The 15,851-nt window shown below is 38.9% G+C and overlaps 1 protein-coding gene across 1 annotated transcript in view; it reads left to right on the top strand.

Moving 5' to 3' along the window:
- SUGCT (succinyl-CoA:glutarate-CoA transferase) overlaps positions 1 to 2,943 on the top strand; it is an 878,065-nt gene extending 875,122 nt beyond the window's left edge. The window contains exon 14 of the mRNA XM_077119443.1: positions 1,077 to 2,943. Coding sequence (XP_076975558.1) covers positions 1,077 to 1,240 — 164 coding nt within the window. The 3' untranslated portion in view covers positions 1,241 to 2,943. The remainder of the gene's footprint in view (positions 1 to 1,076) is intronic.
- Positions 2,944 to 15,851: the final 12,908 nt, after the last annotated feature.

Genomic DNA, 15,851 nt, shown 5'->3' with positions numbered 1-15,851 from the left:
GTGGAGAGTGAGAAGTAAGAAGAAGCACCCAATGTTATGGAAAGTGAATGGCCTTTAATGTGAGACAGTTTAAGTAGATGAGGACTTGCATCCTGGCCCTATTATTAGACATGTGACCTGGAACAAAAGCTTAGCTTTTTGTGCCTTAGTGTTCTTACGTGCAGAATGGTGATAATAAAATCCATTTCCAAATTGTTGTTGAAAGTATTGCTTGAGTTACCATTTTTGCAGGACAGTTTAGTGCTCTGCACACTGCAGGCAATAACTATCCTTTTGCCCTTGAACTGAAAGCTTCAAGGGAGATGCTGTGATCGCTACACCAAGGCTTTGGTCATTCTAGTAGCTAGCATGTTTTATACATTATTGTGAGTTAAGGAATGCTTACTTGGTACTTTTGATCCATGATCTCATTTATATAGTCACATTGATTTTATGTGGTAAATATTATTATATACAGTTTACAGTTATAGGATATGGGGTTCAGAGAAGTTAAGTAATTCGTCCAAGATTTCTCTGCCAGAAAGTACAAGAACTGAGATCCAAACTCAGGTCTCTGACTTGGACACAAAAGTTGCACATATAACCTTTTCTGCCATGGTCTGGCTGAAGTTCAGCTAGTCTGCAGACTGTTGAACTAAATCTTGGAATTATACAATTGACATTGAATAGGAAACTTCTGAGTTGCCTCTGCCTGGGGTCAGAGCTCCAACTCAAGAGACACTAGGTATCTGCAGTCATCATTCCTTTGGACCCAGATAGTCCACTTAGTCCAGCCTCTATCCTGGAGAGTCTTCTAAGAGGACAGACAGCTTCTAACAGGTCGTGCCCACTCCTGGCCTGTCCATACAGCTCACTACATTGTGGTGTCAGATGACTGCTGCACGGTTGGATTAAATCTTGAGTCATGGAAAGCAACATGCAAAAATTTGTTTCTTCCCAAAAAAATGGTGCATCTGCAAGGGTGTAACTGGCTGTGATATTCTTGGCATTCCTTGAAAACACCCCAGGCTGCTTAGGTAATTAATTTCCTAGGGTTAGTCATTAACAGGCTTCCTGCTTTCCTCCTTCTTTGACAGGCCCGGCTGTGAGATACAGTAAGTTCAAGATGTCAGAGGCCAGGCCACCTCCCCTGCTGGGGCAGCACACAGTGCACATCCTGAAGGAAGCCCTTGGATACGATGACTGCACCATCGGGGAGTTGCTCAGTGCTAGAGTGGTGACCCAACACGGAGCCCAGTGACACAGGGAAAATGCTCTCTTCCTCAAAGCCACAATCCAAATGCACTTTGCTGGCACAAGCAATGTTCTTTCTGGACCCGTCTCCCCACTTATGATGCCACTGAAAAAAAAACTTAGAGTAACTCCAGATTTCCTGCCTGGCATCTCCAGAAAGGCTCTGGTATTAATGAATCAAATGCCTTTTAAATGCACCCCACCTTTTATTCTCATGCCTTTTTCTTTTTTTCCAGATAATGGCTGAATTGCAGACTTGTGGGATTTTTATTGTTGTTGCTAATGATTTAATCTTTTTTTTCTGGAAAAATGCACTCCTCATGCTAATTACTTTAATAGCTTAAACGTTTGCCCCTCTATCCCACACAGACCTGAAAAATAGCCGATTTCTCAATATTCTCTACTTGTACATAAAGTCCTCATTTAAACTTTTGCTAGGAAGTGAAAGCAATAAGCAGGATGACAGTCTCTGTGATTGATTTTAAACAGAATAACTTAATTTTGAGCTCATGAACCCTTTGCTAATATGTAATTTAAACCATGGATTTGCTGATGTCCATTTAGAACTGAATTTCCTTTCTCCCTCGTGTGAGTAAAATTTTCTTTAGGTTTTATGTATGTCTTTGGTGATTTCATGAAATGTGGCAGAAAATCAGTTTCCATCACTGCATCTTGCGAGTAGATATCAATCTGTTTTTGGGGGGAAGGAATGATTCTTCAATCAGTACCTTATTTTGAACCTAGTGCAAATGTAACAAATTTTGTAATGTGTCGAATGATTACTACTAAACAGGTATTAAATAATGTATAGTTAATGACAAATAGGAGAATGAAGGAAAACAGTTTTCCTTTCATCTGGGCTCCCACTACAGAATAATAAGCATGTCTTAGTATTAACTATTTTAATTTTTCAGGGAATTCAAAATATAAAAAATGTCATTTTGTCTAAATGGTGAGAAGTGATGTGCAGTTATGTTTCAGAATCAATTGTTACTTGCTGATATTACCAGTCATCAAAGTCCAGTTACAGACTGGAAGTAGACAATCTGACCATAGTATCCTGATGTAACCTTGAACCCAGCTGTTGGGTACAACTATATTAAAGTAATGTCATTACAAACCCAATGGTCAGTGAAAGCTAAATTATAGACATTCATCTTTCAAACTGTGATTTAGACCTAGTTTTCTTTTTGTGTTCTTTTTTATTGAAAGGATCTAAGTCATTTATCTGTGGTATAGACCTAATATGTTTCTATAATGAAGGATTTCAAATAAATAGAAAGTTCATCTTCTCGCAAGTCTTTGTGAGACTTTTTAGAAGAATGCCAACTAATTTCTGAAACAGTTATTGTCTTTCCTGCTTTGCTGTTTGTGGACCTCTCATCGGGAAGAACTCATGCTGTTATTCCAATAGGAGAATTTCATCATACAAGGGTAATTTCTTGCCTACTGCAGTATTTTCCCCCCACTGGCTAATTCATGGTTATAAATTTGGAGACATTCACTTCAGGCCAGGCATCTGAATGAAATTTTTCCATATATTTATAATTAGTATGGAAAATGAAAAAAGGATGGATGACAGAGAATCAGCAAAACCATATACTTGAAAACTGGCTCCATGATTTCTCCTAATAAATACAAAATTCTGACCCAGGCAGTTAGCTTGAAATATGACTTGCCTGTACACTGAGAAGTGACAATAAATATCTGAATAGCCACATACAGGAGGATACTGATCATCCACGGAGGACCAGAAAATGTCTCTAAACCCTCCATATCAAAAAAGAAAACAGTCTTCATAAATAGCAAGGTCACTATTGAAATAAAGATTATTAATCCAGGGTAACAATATAATTACAGGTGTCTGGACTTCTACCTTCAGAACTCTACCGATCTAGTGAAAGAAAGGATTCAGAATGTATTTCAAGTTCTGATAATTTGTTCTGAAAGAAACATGTTGCTTGCTAAAATTTCTAGCAATATGCCCCAGATCAAGTTATGCTTATAAACAAATGTGCTGTTTTAATTATCAGGGCCTATTATCTTACATATTCCCAAAACTGAACACACTGCTAAGATACCATATGCTCCAATTCAGTTTGTGGCAAGGCCTGCCTCCTGGCAGGTTGGCTTCTGAGGTTGGCCCAGAGAATTCCTTGAAATTTAGTGGATTAATCATTGTAGAATTAAGGATCTGGGGTTCCTTCCCTTGATTATTTATTTACTTATTTATTTATATTAGAGAAGTAGATTTACAGAAAACTCATACAGAAAACACAGGATTGCCAAAACCACCTTCACATTCAGTTTTCTCTATTATTACATTTTTTTTTCTTTCTTTTCTTTTTTTGCATGGGCAGGCACTGGGAATTGAACCTGGGTCTCCAGCATGGCAGGTGAGAACTCTGCCGGTTGAGCCATAGACTTAATTATAGCCCATAGTTTGCATTAGGGTTCACTGTTTGTGTTCTACAGACCTACTTTTTTTTGTTTTTAAATTTTTATTCCAGTAACGTATACAACCTAAAATTCTCCTTTGACCACATTCCAATATATCAGTCAGTGGTGTAAATTACATTTACAGTGTTGTGCTACCATCACTGCCATCCACTTCCCATCACCCCAAACAAAAACCCTGCACCCATTATACATAAAATCGCCATTCCCTATCCCCACTCTGGCCCCTGGTAACCTGTATTCTAGATTCTGACGCTATGAGTTTGCTTATTCTAGTCATTTCATATCAGTGAGATAAAAAATACTTGTCCTTTTGTGTTTGACTTTTTCACTCAATCTGATGCCTTCGAGGTTCATCCATATTGTTGCATGTTTAAGAACTTCATTCCTTTTTTACAGCTGAACAAAATGCCATTGTAATATATGTATATGTATGTGTGCATGTATGTGTGTGTGTGTGTATGTGTGTGTGTATACATATATCACATTTTGCTTACCTAGTCATCTGTTCATAGACTCTTAGGTTGCTTCTAAGTTTTGGTAATTGTGAATAATTCTGCTATGAACATTGGTGTGCAAATATCTGAGTCCCTGTCTTCAGTTTTTTGAAATAGACACCTAGAAGTGGAGTTGCCAGGTCATATGGTAATTCTATATTTAATTTTCTGAGGCACCACAAAACTGTTTCCCACAGTGGCTGCACCCTTTTATTTTCCCTCCAACAATGCACAAGTGCTCCTATTGCTCCACATCCTCTCCAACATTTATTTTCTCTTCTTTTAATAGTAGCCATTCTAGTGGACATGAAATGGTATCTCATTGGGGTTTGATTGGATTTCCCTAATGGCTAATGATGGTGGGTATCTTTTCTTGTGCTTATTGGCCATTTCCATATTTTCTTTGGAGAAATGTCTAGATAAGTTTTTTGCCCTGTTTTTTTTTGTTTTTTTTTGTCTTTTTGTTGTTGGTTGTAGGATTTCTTTATACATTCTGCACACTAAATCCTTCTCAGATATGTGGTTACCAAATACTTTCTCTTATTTTTTTATCCAGAACTTAGTTGGTTAAATATTGTGGAAGTCAGGGTGTGTCCATAAGGAAGCATAGCTGGACCTCTTTCCCTTGATTTTTTTTCTTAATTTTTTGCTGCCATTATTTTCTGCTCAACAAGCATGATATTTTCCAAAATATAGTCTGATATACTGAATGCTTCTCTAAGCAGAGGAGAAATTTACACTCACCAACTTCCTGTGACTACCCCAGTCACATGACATTATTTTGTCTTTGATCCATCTACTACAGGATAGAAGTACAGATGTGATTTAAAAAAAAAAAAGAAAAAAACTAGGTAGGCTAGTTCTTACTATGTCTTTAGGCTACTAAACCTGGATGGTACCACAAGAGGGGGCTTTTGCATGAAGACTTTACAAATGAATCCTCACTTCCAGGCTTTTTCAGGGAAATTCACACCCACTCTTCAATCAGCTGAATTTGACATGTGTTTACTGACCCTTCTGTCTCATGGCTTTGCCATGTGAGTCTTGCTTGTCACTCTCCCACATGACTCAATGCTGCCTTCATCCATAGGAGTCCTTCTCAAATAATGGGTTTAAAGGCTCTGAGAAAGAATACCAGGCCCAAGGCTGAACAGAATGCCACATCTTCAACCCCTTTGTCCAACTGCTGACCATTGATTCTCAATTGGCGAAGGAGGCGAGCAGAAAAAATACACACTACTAGCCTTCCATATCCTGATATTGGTCTATTCATTTTCAAACTCGTCCCCCATGATTATGATTTTCTCCTTGCATTTACTTCTATTCAAGGGATACTACCTGCTGTGTTGAGCTTTTATAGTTCTTGGGATTTTTCAGGTGAAATGAGCCTGAAAAAAATAGGTTAACAACCTTGCCTATAGAATCGCTGATCCTCAGGAGGACAGAATACCAGGCTTACCCCTTTTCTTTCTTGATCATGTGGTAGTAGCACTGTACCATCATTCATTAGGTGGAAGAAAAATTTCAGAAAAAATGAAATATATTCCTATACCAAATAACAGTTGAGGGAAAAGAAAACAGGACATAGCAACTTTATTATTGAGGCCTAAGGCATTGGGGTACAATTACATTTCTTCTTACAATCCTACTATAGCAACACTAGAGTTAAATGTTTTATAAATCTTGTAATATGCTTAAATAGTTTTCTATACAGCAAACCAAGTCATCTTCCAAGCATATGTCCCTAAAATTTTAAACAAGTCTGGACATATGCAGGACAGGTTTATGTGGTAGGATTAGTGGAGTATAAGTAATTCCAGTATATGTTTCCCCCAACACTGATTGAAAAGATGTCTTCTAGTATCACTTTGTGAAGTTAAAGTGCTATAGACAAAAGTTTTATATATATATATATGACATTAGTTTGGCATTAATGGATGCAAATAGTTTGCACCAACATGTTTATTCCATATACTAATGACAGCTAAAGCGAAAAAGGAAAAGTTTGAAGGCCTGAAACTAGGAATTGACAGATGTTATTAGCTGGAAATGGAAAGATAGAGCATGCCCACGAAAGAGAGAACCAAGGGCCCATTTGCCCAGAGACTCTGGAGAGCCAGTGGACAGGACGAATCCAGTCCTATGCATAGAATCCAAGAAGGTGGACCAGGTACTGGATGGAGCTCAGGCACTACCCAGAAGAAATGCCTCTTTTTCTCTAATTACTTAGATTTTAGAGTTAAGGGACTACCCAACCTCCTGCCCCTCTAAAACATTCTGAATAGGAGGTTATGGGTAGAATAATGGCCCCTGAAAGATAGCTGAACCTCTGAAAATGTTAGATTACATGGCAGAGGAAATCAGTGTGGTAAATGGAATTAAGGTTGTTAATCAGCTGATTTTAAAGTACAGGGATTATCCTGGATTTTATCAGTGGGCCCAATGCAATCACAGTGATCCTATAAATGTGGAACAGAGAAGTAGAAGAGTCAGTGTCAGAGTGATGCAACGTGTAAAAGACTCTACCTGCCTTTGTTGGCTTTGAAGGTGGAAGGAAGCCATGAGCCAAGGAATGTGGGTGACCTCAAAAGATTCTCTTCTAAAGTCTACAGGAAGGAGCTCAACCCAGCCAACACCTTGATTTTAGCTGACTTCAGACCCCCAGAACTATAAGCTAAAATAATCATGTTGTTTTAAGCCACTAAATATCTGGTAATTTGTTAGTTACAATAGCAGTAGGAACTAATACAGGGGCTGCTGTCTTTGCTTGAAAATCTAAAGTGACATGAAAGCCAGTACTTTGCAAAGCAACTAATTGCCACCTCCTTACAATTCCGTATTCTCTTTTTTCTTCCTTTCCTAATTTTATTTTTTTCTATTCTTTGAAACTCCTACCCTCTCTTTGGTAACAATCTTTTCTCCCCTTCTATCTTCTTCCCCTTCCTCCTCTACTTCCTCCACTTTCTCTTCTTCCTCCTTGCTCTCTTCTTTTTCTCTCCTATTTCTCTACACACAGACCCACACACACAGACACACACACACACGAGTTATGCATCTGTATTACAAAAGCATGGATACCAAACCCAGTGAATGACCTTTAGAAAACAGGACTTGATCAGTAATTTGGAAGACAACTGGTGGTAATCGTGGCTATGACTTCACCTCTACAAGCAATCTTAAATTAATCTCTGGGTGTGGTGCTTCTTTAATAACTGGCCACCACCACTTCTTTCAAACACAGAGAAAGAAATGAAGGAATGTTCCAAATGGCACTCTAGGCTGTGACAGAGCCCTCAACTTTGCTAGCTCTCTGTCACATGCCCCTAGATCTAAGAATGAGTGAATGAATGAATGAATGAATGAAATAAAATACAATGCAGAAGCTAGACCTTTGTCTCAACCACAGACACCTGGAGCTAGCCAGCTCTGGTCTTGCTGTTGTGGTTACCTGGTTTTATTAAAGCGAGTGAAGGAGATGGGCATGATTGTTGGTGGTTTTGCTCCAGCACTAGGCCTTGCTTAGGACTTTGTTTCTTGCTCCATCTCAAAGAAAGAAAGGCTTACATGGCCTTCATATGGTGATTAATAGCTTGTCCCTGGCCATTTTAGTCAAATGCCTTCCAGAAGGACAGTGCCTTCTCCTGTTCCTTGGCTTTGCCATCTACTAAACGGGGTGATTGGATCCTCATAGTTTCCTTTGCTTTCTTCTTCTGTGAGGATGAAAAACTTTGACACATCCCTCCTTTCCCCTCTCCTCTTTATTTTCTTTGCAAAATACCTACATGATAGTCTGTCCAACCCAAGTTGGTTTCTTTGGCTCCTGACCACATAAATTGGACAAACAATCTTTTCCTGTTCCTCCTTCTGTCACCCACACCCTTTCCTCTCAAGCAGAGCTTTTGCACAAGTGCTCACCAAGAAGCAAGACCCTCAGCTTCAGAATACATAACCAAGGTGTTCAGGGGAAAGACATAAATGTAAAACTGCCATGGGAAAATATCTTTCTTTCTTCCCCTTTAACTCTTTGTGAACCCAAAAGAAAGATTTGGATTGCTATAGCATTTCTTGGTATGTGGCAACATGTGTAACACACATTCACCATGCCAGCTTTGAACTGAAGTGTTCAGAATGTTATAAAGAACTTCCTGCCTATTCTTGATGGAAGTTTTGAAATACACCATGGATGGGTGTTATTGTGATGCTTTCCATGGAGATGTTTGACAAAATTGTAGCTCACTATTTGGGGATTTGGAAGGCTGGTAAAAGATCACTGTTTCTGGAGGTTGAGAAATGAATTGTATTGCCTTGCTAAACAGGAGCTCCCCTAATTTGAACCAAAAATGCTTGGAATAGCATTGAGACAGATAAAGAAGGGACAAACAGAATTACAATTACCCACAGCCCACCTCTGAAAAAGACTGCCCTGACAATTTCCTCAGCCTCTTTACTGAACCTAACAATGGGGAAGGTCTGAGGCCGCAGCAAAGCAAAGGATCCCATTGTTAAAAATACAACAGAGATGTAAATACCCAGTCTCTTTGGCTTTCAGGCTTTCGTCCATGTTTCCCATTTTCTGAATCCCAATTTGCCTGGTTCTCCAGCTGTAATTTCTGGGGTCTGGGACAACCTAAGTGGAAGGATATGGGCCAACGTGGGGCCAGAGGTAGTGTTTAGACATGTCGAGTGAATCAGTTACCTGAACTCACTGATGAGCCATGAAGAGAACACACAAATGAAAATTCAGTATTTTAGGCAGCTACTCTCAAGCAATTCAGGTGACATGAGGTAAAATGAGTAGCTTAGTGGGTCTCGTGTGGGTGCATTTCTGGGGGAAGATTCCTTAACTCGGCAGAAAGAGTGCTCAGATCTAGAATAGACCTGATTGGGGGAGTAGTCAGAGTTACTGCCAGTAGGCAGAATTTTACCTTTATTTTCCTACACAAAATAGAATTAAATTCCTTCAACTCATCCCTGTGAAATAAAAACTCCTATTATTTTTCTTTGTCTTAGAAAAAGATGAAAAAAATTTTTCAGCAATGCTGGCAGCTAAATTCTATGATTGTCATTAAATTTGATGCTAAACAACAACAATAATAATATAATGACAAAAAAATTTTGTTAATTCTTATGTGCAAAGCACCATGTGAGTGGTTTGCATGGATGAACTCAAAAAATCTCTTGGGAAAGCCTGATGGATGTCCTGCCTGAAGAGGACATCAAGCCCATGGGGGCCCTCTGATTTACCATGCTCAGTGTAGCTAAGTGGTCTTCTGCCATTACTGCCATGAACAGCCACTCCCAGCCTGTGTCTAAAAAACTCAGGAGCCCTTGGAAGGGGAAGAGAGAATCAAGTCAGGGGCACATAAAAGCCCTAATCCCATCATTTCAACCTTTGTACATGCTCTAGAAATAACGGAGTTCCCAAGAATCAGCTTATCTCAGATGTTGTGGGCAGAAACTACATCTCAGACAGGTACTACATTTTTCATCTTTTAAAAGTCCTAAGGCAATATTCTTCTACAAAAGCAGATCTGAAAGTGCCCACTAACCCACCCAGCAGACTTTTCTGCATGTATATTTACGGATATAAGTTCCATTTCTATTTTTTTAAAAGATTAAATGGAGACATAAAGTTGCTGATGAAATAGATTAGAAGACTTCCTTCCCAAATACCTGCTGAGTAAAATGAGAGAGCCCAGAGCACTTGGATTTAACCACCTCAGAGAGTTTAATTTAGTATGATAGAGAACAAGTTGAAACCCAAAGGGTATTGGTATAGCTTATCAGAAATGCTGGAAAATGAGGGACTTCGATTTCTAATTAAATTTTAGACTCTCTTTGGACAATTGAAAAAATATATCTATAGCCTTAGCAGCAGTTTAAAAGATTATATTAGTAGTAAAGTATTCATTTGTGTAAAAACCTACTCCAAGGTACAGCAGTGAATCAGATGGATAGCTTCTTCTGGTTTGCTTGGAACATTAATTAGTGGAGCAGAAGGGAGAGGGAAATTTTTAAAAAAACTTTTCTTTTACCTATTATGAAGCTTTTTTTGATCTCCTCACTTGGAAGTGATTTCTTCATTGTCTTTTGCTTTCTTAGTCCCAGGTAGTGATCATAACATGGCAATTATCAAACAGTGATTTTAATTACTTGTTCACCATTTGCTCTTCCCGTTAAACCATAATATTCATGTGGATATGTTAGTCATCGTTGTATCTCCAGTGTTTATCATGGTGCCCAATGTATAGAAGATACACAATAGATACCTACTGGGTAGACATTCTCTCACTTTCCAGCTTATATATTTTATGAAAAAGGAACCGGTCATATTCATTTTTGTATTATTTATCAGGCCTGAGGCGGATGGACTTAAAAAATGGCCACCATGGTTTCCTCCTGCCTCATATACACAAGCCTCTTTTATTAAGAGACAGGATTTAGTACCCTTCCCTGTGAACTGGGGACATCTTTGTTCATTTTTTTATTAATCTTTTTATTTTGAATAATTTTAAACTTACAGAAAATGTGAAAATAGTATACACAAGTCCCATATGTTGTTCACCCAATTTCTACAAATCGTGACATCTTATGTAACCGAAGTACAATGACCTACGCCAGAAAATTAGCATTTGAAATGTTAATTTTATATATGCACAAACCTTATTCAATCTATAAACATTATTCAAATTTTACAGGTTGTCTCACTTTGGTGGGCGGAATTCTAAGATTAACCCCAACATTCCCAGCCTTTGGTACACACGCTCTTTCTCCCAGTTATCAAAAATCCCTAATCTGAGGGCTGCTATAGATTTTGCATGTATAATTCAGGTCATAAGTCAGTTGGCCTTAAGATGGGGAGCTCATCTAGGTGGACCTGCTTTTGTCACATGAATCCTTTAAATCTGGGTCTAGACGTCAGACACACTAGGCCAAAGATTTAAGGCAAGTGAGAAGTCTACCATGCAAGAAGTTTTCTATCACTGGGGGGAATCACCTGTATGGAATTCAGGCTACCACTCAGAGCTGAGAGAGGCTCTTAGCTGATGGCCAGCAAGAAAACAGGGGCCTCACTTATACAAATGCAAGAAACTGAGTTCTGCCAACTTCAATAAGCTTGGGCATGGATTCATGCCCAGAGTCTCTAGACAACAACTCCCAGGCAACACTTTGATTTCAGTCGTGTGATACCCTGAACAGAAAACCCAACCATACTCTGCTGGACTTCGGATCTACAGAGCTATGAGCTAATAAATGGGTTTTATTTTAAATCTCAAAGTTTAAGGTAATTTGTTGCACAGCAATAAAGAATAAATACATCCACTAGTATCCTCTCTCTGGTCCATAATCCAATCCAGGATTCCATACTCCATTTAGTCATCATAATTCCTTAGTCTTGTCCAATCTGGGTCGGTTCCTCAGTCTTTCTTTGTTTTACCACCTTGACACTCTTGAAGAGAATTGCCCAGTTATTTTGTAGAATGTTCCTCAATTTGGTTTTGTCTGAAGTCCTTTCATTATTAAATTGAGGTTATGCATTTTTTTTTTTTTGCATGGGCAGGCACAGGGAATTGAACCTGAGTCTCCAGCATGGCAGGCAAGAATTCTGCCACTGAGCCACCGTTGCATTGCTTGAGGTTATGCATTTTTGATAAGAAATGTCAGAAGTGATATCTTCTCAGTGCATCACACCAGATGGTACGTGATGTTAATATGTCTAGTGATGTTAACCATGACATTTTGGCTAGAATTGTGTCTTCCAGTTTCCTCCATTTTAAAGTTGGTTTTTTTCTCTCTTCATAATTAATGAGTACATAGTGGGGAGATTATTTTGAGACTGTCTTAGTTTTCCATGACTGCCATAGTAAATTACCACAAACTTGTTGGCCTAAAACTGCATAAATTTATATTCTCCCAGTTCTGGGGGCCAGAAGTTCAACATCAGTATCCCTGAGCCAAAATAAAGGTAACAACAGGGCCTTCCTCCTTTCCTTATCTGTCCTTCCTTTCTCTGGCAGTGAAAAACCTAGCTCTCATTATCCACAGTACTTTACTTTTTCTTCTCTTCTGTTATATAAATATTTAAGGTAGTTTCGTAATTGGCAATCCATACTCTTGTGAAAAACAAATTTACAAAATAGAGTACAATATTTGTATCCAGTTCTTTTTGTGTTTAGCATTACATTGCATGCTTATAGTACTCTTTTCTCAAGTTACATGGTTATTTTCTTCCTTGCTGTCTTCATTGTGGTCATTCATTTGTTAGTGCTTGTATTCCATTTTCGGTTCTCCTATATCCTAGTTGATTTTATCTATCCATCCATCTACCTTCATCTGTCTAGCTATCATCTTCTTATCTATCAACTATACAAGACATTACCCTGGTTCTAAAAGCCAGAACTGTACAAAGGGGCATACTAAAAGAAGTGCTGAGACTTGCTTTGACCAACAGAATATGGTGGAAATGATTCTGTGCTAATTCTAGGCCGATCCTTTAAGAGAGCTGGCATCTTCTGCTTTTGCTCTTGAAAGCCAGCCACCACATAGAAGTCTGACTTCCCTAACCACCATGCTCTGGGGAAGCCAAGCCAGTCATGTGCAGAGGGGAAGACCTCTTGGAGGAGCACCAAGACTCCAGAAATTTGAGTGAAGATTTCTTGGCCATCTATCCCACCCCAGCAACCAGATGACTGAACCTAAGGAGTGACCCCAGCCAATGCCACATGGAACAGAAGGATGGCACAGCTGAACCTTGCCCACATTTCTGAACCTTGTAAAGTTTTTTTCCTTTTATTATATATATATATAGTTTTTACAAATAAACACTAAGTTTTGTGATGGATTGTTATATAGCAATCTGTAAATAAATGCCTAACTCAGAGAAGGATCTCAACAAATATTTGGAAAATATAGTTTGATAAAGAGTTTTCATGGAATCTTGGCTGACTGTAATAGAGGATAATCTGCTATGGTTTACATATTGTTTTTTTCTGTTGAAAGAGGCAAACAAAACCTATCTTTGGTGAAAGTCCTTCTAAAATGGATTGGTTTACTATTGCAACTGAGAAATGGAGTCTGTTGAAGTTTTCTGATAATGCATTGCTTCAGGGTCTTAATTCTGACCAAGTGTAAGTCCTTTCCCAACCCCAGATGTAACTGAGGACTCTTATGATCAGAAATTATGTTTCTTCTGAGAAGGGTATAAACTTAGGAAAGGTTTAGCTTACTGAGTAGTTTTTAAAACTGACAAAGTCTCCAAGACAGCACCCAATGAATCCTGATCCCTTCCCAATCCCAGATGCAACTGATCAGAAATTATGTTTCTTCTGAGAAGGTATAAATTTAGGAAAGGTTTAGCTTACTGAGTGGTTTTTAAAGCCGACAGTCTCCAAGACAGCACCCAATGAATCCTGATCCCCATAGTCATATCCGGGTGTCATCCTTTCCCACAATGGACCAAGGTTGGTCCATGTGACCAATAACATATAGCAGAAGTGACTGACCATCATTTATGAGATTAGGTTATGAAAAACTACAATTCTGGTTTGGATTTTGGGCCCTTTTTCTCTCTATGCCCCCTGCCACATTCTTTGCTCTGAAGGAAGCCAGCTGCTGTGTCATGAGGAGTTCTGTGGAGAAGCCCAATGACAAGGAACTAACACCTCTGGCCAACAGCCAGCGAGGAACTGAGGGTGACCAATAGCTGCATGAGTGAGCTTGGGAGAAATTCTCCAGTCCCAGTTCAGCCTTAAGATGACTACAGACCCAGTTGACAGCTTTACTGCAACCTCCAAACAATGTAGCTAAGCCATTCCCATATTCCTGACCCCCAGGAAATGCGTGAAAGTAACATTTGTTGTTTTAAATTTAGTCTTAGTATAGTTTAGCATTTATCTGGGGACAATTTGTTACACAGCACTAACTAATAAGTTCCCTATTAAATTATGAAAAAATGTCATTTTTAATATACAACTTTGAATTTTGACCTTCAATATTGTAATTTCCTTCAATTATCTCCACACTTTGTTCAGTTGGGCACACATGTACAATTCTGTGTGTGGAGGGATTATGAAGAATAAGGGGATGTGAGAGTGTGGCTTGCTGAATGTTAACCTCTTTGTGGACCCATGTTAGAAATAGCAGTAGTAATGGTGGAGTTGGGGAGAAGGGTGTGGAGTACAAAATACTGAGGGACAACTTCTGAAAGGACCCCTCAGAATAACTTCCACATTTAAAGGGTCTTCTAAATTAATGGTTTTCCATTGTGGGAGTAGATTGGGGTGGATTTTGTTCCCCTGAGGACTTTTGGCAATGTTTATTTGTAAAAACTGGAGGAGGAGTACTACTTTCATCTAGTAGGTCGAGCCCAGGAATGCTGATAAACATCCAGCAATGCGCAGGACGGTCCCCACCACAAATAATTATTCAGCCCAAAAATGTCAATAGTGATACTGTTGAAAAACCCTATTCTAGAGGCAGCTGATTCCTCAGAGGGAAGAGAGGTGCCTGACTGGCCAACTTTCATCATTTAAAAAAATAATCTATATGAGAAAGATGAGAGAACTGAGTTTTCTGAGGTATAATATGATCCCCAAACAAAGCCTGCAAATTGTTTTTTGGTGTAAATGTGAAACCCTCCTTCTGCCTTCTTGCAATGAGCATGTTTCTAAAATGGAAAGAGAAAAGCACTGTGGTTGATGGAGGGTCCACACTGGTTGTTTCCCACCCTCATAGTTACATAAAGAATAGAGATCAAATGGCAAGAAAGATCCTAGAACTTAATATGATCAAAGAACTGTAACATGCCCTAGTGACAGTGGCCTTGCCACATTCCCCTTCTGGGTTTTAGTTTCCTTCTCTGTAGAGTAAGGAACTTTGACTAGATGCTTTCTGAGATCTTTATCGTTAGCTCTTACATTCTGTGGTTCTTTCATGTACAGTCATGCTTTGGTTGAACACAGAATGGTATAAATATAGACAAAAATGATGGACAGTTTTGTACAATTTTGCTTAAAGGAGAAAGACACTGACTAAATGAGGAATTAGCTCTGCCCCTTTTGGGGTATCTCTTGATCTAGAACTGTAAGGAGTTTAAAGAGTTAACATATAAAATGGAATAATTTCATGCATTCCTTGGCATATCTTCCTATCTCTTTGATGTATATGCTCTGCAGATGTCTGCTCTGGAGGAGCGCTAAGGTGTGATTGAAGCTGAAGCTGAAGTGTTGAGTCTGGAAGGGGTCTTGGGTTAGGGCTAGCTGCAGCTTCAGCAGAATCCAGCTGACCTATAGAACAGAGATGTCCAGTACTGTTTCTCAAGACCCAGAAAACTTGCAGATCTAGAAGTCATAGAGCCCCTGAGGAAACCCTGGACTTCTTCTAGCAGATAAAACTTTGAGCAGGACCTGAGGACATGAAAAGGAAGATAAATACATGTGCAAAACAGTGATTCTTTTCCTTCTGCCTGATTATTCTGACAAGGTTCAAGTGAGGACCGAAAAAACTCACCAATAAACTTCTCATTGGAAAAAATTACATTGCCAAAGGAAATGATGTTTGAAAGAACTGAATGGAAGAAGAACATTTAAAGGTCATAAGATAGAATTTAAGCTTCATGATGACTTTTTCTTGGCCCCAGTTATCAACTCTATAGACCTAAGCCAG

This window comes from Tamandua tetradactyla, chromosome 1 (assembly GCF_023851605.1).
Source record: "Tamandua tetradactyla isolate mTamTet1 chromosome 1, mTamTet1.pri, whole genome shotgun sequence".
Taxonomy (NCBI): Eukaryota; Metazoa; Chordata; class Mammalia; order Pilosa; family Myrmecophagidae; genus Tamandua; species Tamandua tetradactyla.
Note: the sequence above shows the minus strand (reverse complement) of the source record. Positions and strands in the feature narration are given on the sequence as shown.